The sequence below is a fragment of the Limulus polyphemus genome, unplaced genomic scaffold, assembly GCF_000517525.1.
Source record: "Limulus polyphemus unplaced genomic scaffold, Limulus_polyphemus-2.1.2 Scaffold1, whole genome shotgun sequence".
NCBI classification, from domain to species: Eukaryota; Metazoa; Arthropoda; class Merostomata; order Xiphosura; family Limulidae; genus Limulus; species Limulus polyphemus.
This window is the reverse complement of record NW_013665611.1, coordinates 3983072-3991583: the sequence shown is the minus strand read 5'-3', so window position 1 is coordinate 3991583 and position 8512 is coordinate 3983072. Positions and strand designations below refer to the sequence as shown.

At 30.0% G+C, this 8512-nt stretch overlaps 1 protein-coding gene across 7 annotated transcripts in view; it reads right to left on the bottom strand.

Annotated features, from left to right (window-relative positions):
• The window catches only part of LOC106461705 (jouberin-like), a 70339-nt gene that overhangs the window by 19918 nt on the left and 41909 nt on the right, over nt 1-8512 (bottom strand). For all 7 annotated transcript variants that reach the window (XM_022391478.1, XM_022391583.1, XM_022391440.1 and 4 more), the window contains 2 exons: nt 5958-6052; nt 1121-1254 (listed from right to left, as the gene is read on the bottom strand). In XM_022391478.1, the coding sequence (XP_022247186.1) occupies nt 1121-1254; nt 5958-6052 (229 nt within the window). The remainder of the gene's footprint in view (nt 1-1120; nt 1255-5957; nt 6053-8512) is intronic.

Here is an 8512-nt window from a genome sequence, read left to right as displayed (position 1 = left end):
ATATATCAAACATTGCAGTAAACTTAAACATAAATCAATCTAGTACATGAGCTAACCAAACACATGGAAGATTTCTAAGTAATTAAAGGAGTTTATTAATACTTTCACATCATGATAGATTTTGGGTACGTGCTTACAGACATCATGATAATTTCAGAGCTTTTTTTTGACTTTGACAAAACTTCTATGTTTTCAGAGTACTTTTCAAAGCATGCATCTGTTTCTCGTAGTTATATAGATATTAATTACAACATATGCATGCAATTATCCTATGTCAAATGACTAAACTAAGTTCGAATTACATTAAAAAATCACAACACAAAACACATATATATATATATGTCAAGTACAATTTGATTACATAAACAAATAATCTCTAAAGAAGGGCGGTACTAACATTTGGAAAATGTAACACCTTAATCCCAATATTTTTGGGGGTAATAACTTTTATAGGTACATATCTCAACTTCATTGTGGGGGGATGACTTGAATGAGTAAAAAGTAATTTAACTTCTGGTGCTATTGCAGAGGCTTATAAAACATATTCTAATATTAAAATCAGTGCAATATCTTCTACATTTATGCTTTACCTTTGAGCAATATTCTATTGAAATTATGAAAGACAGCAGTTTATTCAGAACTTCATGCTTCTACTAACTGTATCTTATTCATGGGCAAAGTATGGCAAAAGGAATCATTCCATTGTTGACTAAGATCTTACTTGTTTTTTTATCTTTATACCACAAACAATACGTCCACTAATAGTGGATATTTTGAATACCATGCATTTCTTTTGTACAGATTGCATGGATAGTTCTTTCTACTACAGAACACCAACTATTGCACTTTACAGGCATTTAATAGATTACTCTATCTATTAGAAAAATGATAAGATGGATATTGTGTTTCCTAAGTTAACTAAGTTTCCTTTCCTAATAATATACTACATACTCATGCATCTTAGGTCACTTTATCAGTTAGGAAATATTCCATGTTATTAAAGGTAACACATATTAATTGCAAAAGCTACTTTACGTAAAAACTACAAAAATAATGACAAACATTCAGTAAGTCATTCTTTCTTTCACTATATATAACACAAATTAATAAGTTAATCCACCTGTATTTGTGTTCCACACATGTACTGGACCATCCTCTCCACCAGAAAACACCAATCCACCACATGGTGACAGACAAGCTCTCAGCAAGTGATGAAAGTTGACAATGCCAGTAAAATGTTGAACAACTATATCTCTGTAAAGAATATGGTAATTACACATTTAAAAAATCATAATTCACAATAGTTTACATTCCAAAAAAATATATAATTACCTACTCTATATTATGTATAATTTATCTTTTTTGCCTGGCATAATGAGTGAATACAACTATGTTACACCATTACATTTTACCTGCAGCTTTACTACTTGCAGTAAAAAAATTGGAATTTACTTTGAATAAGAACATTGTTTCAACAATATGTCATTCAACTTACAACTTCAAGGTATAACACGTAAGATTCTAAACTTTAGTTCTCATTTCTTTTAGCACCATTCAAGGTTAAACTTAATAATGTCACATAAATCGTTTGTTGTATTTTTAGAGCAAAGCCACAATGGGTTATTTGCTGTGTCCACTGCAGGGGATCGAACCCTTGAATTTTGTGTTGCAAGTCCACAGACTTAGTGCTGTCCCATCAGAGGAGTTTGGAAATGCATTTATTCATTTAGATATACAGATCTTTAAAAACAATTATGTATATCATTATGGTACGAATTCCTTTTACAAGCTTGTGAAGTATGATTACAATTAATTATATCTCTTATAAGACTTTAGTATTATGTTTTAAATATTTTTTAACCCTGTAATCTTTATCTAGCCCTTTAGGGGTTTTCAAGAATAAGTGTGTACAATAATAGTATTCCAGCACGTGTTCACCATATCCATTACTGATGGCACGTTTCACTCAACCTAGGGCTCATCAAAGCACAGTGATGGTCGGAATAATGGCTATAAACCATTTGTTACAACAACAATTATTATGGTATGAATGTCTTTTTTATGCTGGGGAAGCATGATTATAATTAATTATACTTGTCATAAGACATTAGTATTAGGCCTATTATATTTCTTAGCACTGCATTCTTTAACTAGTCCCTTAAGGATTTTCAATTGTATAATAATAGTATTCCAACAACACTATATTCACTACATCAAGACCTAATGCCAATGTTATACGACAGATATAATTATGTATATTCTTTACTTTCTAAACATTTAAAGTCAATTTCAAAACTAAAAATTATAGTCTTCCTATAGAATAAAATAAAAAACAAAACTTTATTTGATTTATTTTGAAATATAAACCACTTTCAGTATACTTGCCACAAAGTCTTAAACAGTGACAGTAAATTAAATTTCGTCCAACAAGTCATCATTATCTATTATAAGAATAATTCTCTTTCCTTTCATCTAGCAATAAATAGTTAGATTTCTATTTTTATCTTCCTCTTCAAGACTACTTCAAATCAAGTTGCCAAAAAAAAACGAATGTTTTGTTTTATAACTTTTGTGAAAAGCTACACAAAATGTTGGCCATTCCTAATTTTGAGCTGATGGACTAGAGGGAAGGCTGTTAGTCAACAGCACCAACTGCCAACCCTTGGGTTACTCTTGTCTGACTGAGTAGTAAAAATTGTCTGTCAATGTTATAGCACATCCATGGTACACAAACCACGAGTCCTTGGATTCACACTTTTGATCATGCAAAACACTAGACAATGTATGTAAAAGAAAGAAGAGTCATAATAATACTTTAGCTGACTCTTTAAAGTGAAGACCCTATGGATCATGACAGTTTTGAATATTCTAATCCAATTTACTTGAATTTACTTTTAGGTAACATGTTAACCTTTAAAGACAGTGTAGGCTCTTCTACACATGTAACAACATTCTACATAGTTACTTTCCAGATTTAATAAAACATCTGTATTATTAATGTATGTTAATAAAATTAGCATCAGAATGTAGTTTATAATCCAAATTTTTATATCATATACGTTTTAATTTCGAAAGGAAATATTCAAAAGATTCTAAATCTTCACTTTTGTTGTCACATAGCATTAAAAGTAACTCTAAAATCCCAACTCATACATTATCTTATTTTATAAACAATCTATAAATAATTTAAGCTCGAGTGTACAGTTTGAATATTTTAATATTTTTGCTTACTGAGATATTAATAAATTTTCCAAACCCACAAAAGAAGCCCTGCCCATATAACCTTAACTTTCAAGGCAGTTTTCAAAATCACATTACCTTATCTGATGTACATGTTTATAATCAACAGAAAGAATTCATTGTAAATTACAAGCTTCCAATGGTCCTTTTGAAATTGGTGGCAATTTAAAGTAACAAGAAGCCTTAATTTTGTAACTTGGTAGTAAGAGAAGTCATGCTCATACTATTTAACAACTTAATTAGAAAAATTTAATTATAGTTGGTTTTGGATACTGTTTTAGTCAATTATGTATAATTTGTGTTTTAAAATGCATATTTGAAAGATGGATTTTTTTTTTCTTTCAGCCAATAAGTTAGACAAAATTTGAACAAAGCTTAACTCACTAGGGGACAAGTGCAAATTTTGTAAACAAAGTATGCGAGTGTATGAGGAAAATGGTAATGTGTTTGCATTGTGATTCACACATTTCATGCATAAGTAAACTGTACGCCATACAAACCAGGCAATAAAACTATAAAATTAAAAACTTTATGTGAAAAGGAAAACTTTAGAAATTGCGAATAACATAAAATCCTATTTTGAAACATTAATTATTGAAAGAAGAATAGAAAAAAATAAGATTTTATTTCATAGCTTTTAAAATTTCATTTCAGTTTCACTATGCATTGATGATTTAGCTACGATTGGTGTTAGGTAGAGAAAATAACAGACAAAATACAAACGTTTACCTTAAAAACTGCTGATAGTTCTAGGGATTAATCAAATTAAATATGAAAACTGTAAAATGAATTGAAGTATTTTTATTCTTGGCAGAGAAAAACTACCTTGCACTCAGACCAAAGTCCAAGTCAGACTGATTCTGGAAATCATTAAATGCACAGAAAAATTGTAGCAAAATACTTTAACAAAAAATTGGATTTTTTGTGCAACAGATTTTACTGCTTACTAAAAATTAAAACCTTGCTAAATTTCGTGAAGATTTGCCTAGTAAATTCATAATCATAGTGAACATTGCTATAATATAGTTTCAAAGGAACAAGGGTGCTTGTTTAGCACTGACACTATCTCAGTAGGGTTAACTTGAACTTCAAGTTGTTGTTTTTTCATATTGTTCTCATGTTTTAATGGTATTCTACTGGTGTAATTAAGTTTATTAAGTATTAAGTAGATTTTTTTCTTTACATAAGGTACTGTTTATTAAAACAATGCCTAAGAGTATGAAGTGTTTTAAAATGAGCATACTGTTGTATGAAGTGGCATTAAAAATGCAAAGCATTATTCCATCTCCATAGATAAGCCACTTGACTGTAGCAAACAATACCAATTTTCTTTCATTGTTAAATATATTAGTGAAAATGGAGAAATAACCAAATCTTCATTAGATATGGTAAAGTGCTCTAATACAAAGGTAGCAGAAATATTCAATCAACTGCAGAACCATTTTGAAAAGTACTACAGTCTTTCATTTGACAACCTGCAAAACCAAATATATGATAACTGTTTGATCATATCTAACCATTACACCTGACTACAGATACATGCGAATGATGTGGTTCCAAGGGCATATTATGTGCACTGGTTTGCACACCACCTTGGCCACCTTCTATGTAAATGATGTCGAGTTATAAGCTTGATCTATTCCAGAAGTTGTCTCGCTTGCATATGGTAAAGGAGAGGCTCACGGAGGTGTACCTAAACTTGAGCTCTCTTTATCACCTGAATTCAATGATGCTAATCACACCTTGTTGTTAAAATCGCTGAAGCTTGTAAAGAGAAAGCTTCATAGTTCCATTGCAGAGTAGCATTTCAACACTTGGTGTTGTCAGATCAACTGAAGTCAGTCAAGTTAGATTTTATATTCATGTTCATGTCTCAAATCACTTTGCTGTTGACCATCAAACAATATAGTTGTCCCTTATATAATGTTTTCAGTGAGCATGTTGTGTATGCATGTTATATGTTATGTACCATTACTATAAGTATTCTTTTGTGTATTATACATACAGATACAGATATGGAATGATATTTCAGACTGCACACTGTTGCTTGAATGTATTGTATGACATGCCACTTTATACACAAATGTGCCACTTTTACACATACACAGCTGTACATAATCTATGAAATGCATGTATTTAAACTAGTACACCAATATCAGCAACTAACATTATTGGACATTTGGGTGCCTGATGCTTATTTCCTTCTCCATTAAAAAAATGTAGAAAAAAAGATTATTTGAGAACTATGTAACTTATGATCTTACTTTTTTTTACATTAATGTCTTATCTTTGAGCACACAAACGTTGAATATTAAGATGTTCAAAAACTATGAAAAAGCACATTTAATAATTATTACTGGACAAATTATTAATAATGACTACAATACAGTATGTCTCAAAAAATATAAACAAATTACATATATCTAATCAAAAGACTTTCACAACACTTTTTAAAATATATAAACAATACCTACTTTTTCATTAGACCATAAAACAAATTATTTTGTAATGAAATTAACAACAGAAAAGTACTATTTTTGTGGTTTAGTGAATTTAATATTTTTTGTTGTTAAGGTTATTTTGACTGGTGCTGCTGCTTTAATTTGTTTAATTTACCAAATTTTTAATTAACCTTTTACGTACTTTTACATCATAAATTGAAACTTCACATAAATTAAAAGTATAATAAATGTCAAGAAAATAAATTCCAAACATACACATTCATGTCTATTAACCTCAGACTTCCATCTCTACAGCTTACTAATAACTTTCTTCTGGAAGGGTGTAAAGAAAGAGAATTTAAAGGGACACCCTAAAGAAAAAAAACAACATAAAGTACTGCAACACAGGTGAAACTATAGCACAGGTATAAAACTACTGAATTATGCTCATTTAACATTAATCAAACACCAATATTCAAAATAAGATTAAAATAACAGATAATCTAATTTAACAGAAAATTACAAAACCGTTACACATAAAATTACACTTTATCTTCTGGTACGAACTGGTCTGTATAGTGTAAAAATATATTCCAACTGGTTCTTCTTGTTGTTTTTTTTTGTTGTTAACAAATGACAATAGAACACTCTCCTTACTTCTGAAGTATAATGAGCAGAAAGCTTGAATGAACTGTATATTTTCTATGGTAAAGTACACACACAACAATTAACCTACTTTCTAACAAATCTGGATGTCACCTACTGACAGCGATGTTTATTGCATTCTTTATGTGTTATTCAACCAATGGGATTAATTAGGAAAAATATACATAGAATGTCAAACTAAAATGTAATTTCTTATTTAATCTTGAACTACTGACCAGAGGGAAGGCAGCCAGTCACCAGCACCCCACTACCCATGCTAAGGAATGGACTGCCACTCTTATAATGCACCAAAAACTTTAAAAGTGTAGGGAGTATTTTGTGGTATTGCAAGGATCTTAACCTGGCTAGTCAGCTCCAAAATCCAAAGCTGTCTCTCACTTATGCTCCCGCTGAACAAGTGAATACTTGGGGGGTTTGTTTATTGAATTTTGTGCAACACTAGTTGAAGGATATCTATGCTAGATGTCCATAACTTTGAAGTGATAGACTAGAGGAAAGGCAGATAGTCAACAACAACCACTGTCAACTCTTAAGTTATTCTTTTTCAGACCAAATAGTGTTTTTACTGTCACTCTTATAACACATCCATGGCTCCTAAGTGCCAAGCTCAATTTTTTATTTTTTGGTGGTATAACAGGGCACAAACCTCAAATCCACAGTTTGGTATGCTAACCACTGGGCCATTCTCAGCCCAAAATAATCAGGAAGAATAAGAAAAATTATTATGCATAAGTTAATCCTCTCGCTATGGGTAGATAAAAGTGCATGTCACGACTTTTTATTTAGTTACATTCAAAATTTAATTATACTATTTTATTATCAAAGTATAAGAATAAACTTGGCATCAGCAGCTACAGGAATTATTTCAAGGTTCTTATGCCTTAGTTAGAAAGCCAGTAAATTATAATAGATATAGGGCATTGTTTGCTTTGTGTGTGTTACTATTCTGTGTTCTTGGGTGCTTTCTTTAAATAAATGAAAATCATTGAATGTACTAGCACTATCATTACAAAAAAAAGTAGGCTTAAATTTCATAGCCAACAACAACAAAAAATGTCAAGTGTAAGTACTAAATTTCTTGTTTTTATTGTATATTTTTTATTTATTGTTAAAAAATAACTAAAATGTAAAAATTAGAAAATTATTACGTATGCTCATGAGTAGCTCATGCATTACATTATTCAATATGGTAATGTCAGTTATGTGTTCACTAAGTGATTTATAACTTGTGTGGCAGGATTATTAGACAGTTCAAAGGGCAACAAAACAATAAAATTAAGTACAAACAGTTGCACACTGTTACGAGCTTTAAGCTATTTAGGATAAACAATCATAGTATTTTGTTATAATCTGCAGTTACTCTAGAAAGGAAAAGATACTCAGATTTTAATTGCATTTTTTTTATGGTGGTTACAAGGTAGATCAAACTGACCAAGTCTGTATAGCATTAAGGAAGAGAAAACAACTGATAAGATATAAAGTTTGAATGAAAAAAAGAAATTTGATATTTATTTAGGAAGCTTTAGAGGCTACACAAATGAAATTTGAGAATTTTCAGATGAAGAAAAATATTCTTAACTTAACATGAAAATCACTTTGTGCTTGGAGCAGTCAACATTTTTGCTCCATATATTCATGGACAAATCTTTAGTAAATATACCTAATTAAAAATTCTGATTTTTTGTGTACAAAAGACTTGTAATGTTTAGTGAAAGCTTGCCAAATTTTGTGAAAATACAAATACCAAATTAAAAGTTATAGTATAGAAACTGTTACGATTACTTAGTACTTACAAGGTCAGTGGAATGCACCAACCCTGTATAGAAAGAGTTAATATGACAATTATATGTGTTTATTTTTGATATTATGATTGACATGTTTACAGTGAAATGGTTTTACAATTATTTTTGAGTATCTACTTTTAAGATGTATAACGTTTTGCATATATAATTATTGATATAATGTGACTTAGCAAAAAATTAAGATACAAGCATGTTTCTAATTATTTCTAAAATTAGTAAACTATAAAAAAATCAGTATATTAATTCAAAACTTATATTTTTAAATACAAGCCCAACTTACTCTTAAAAACTACACCCAAAAGGTTATATACACAGAAAACTGCAAATAATCAACAGACACAAGTGGGAGGGTGGGGGGTTCCT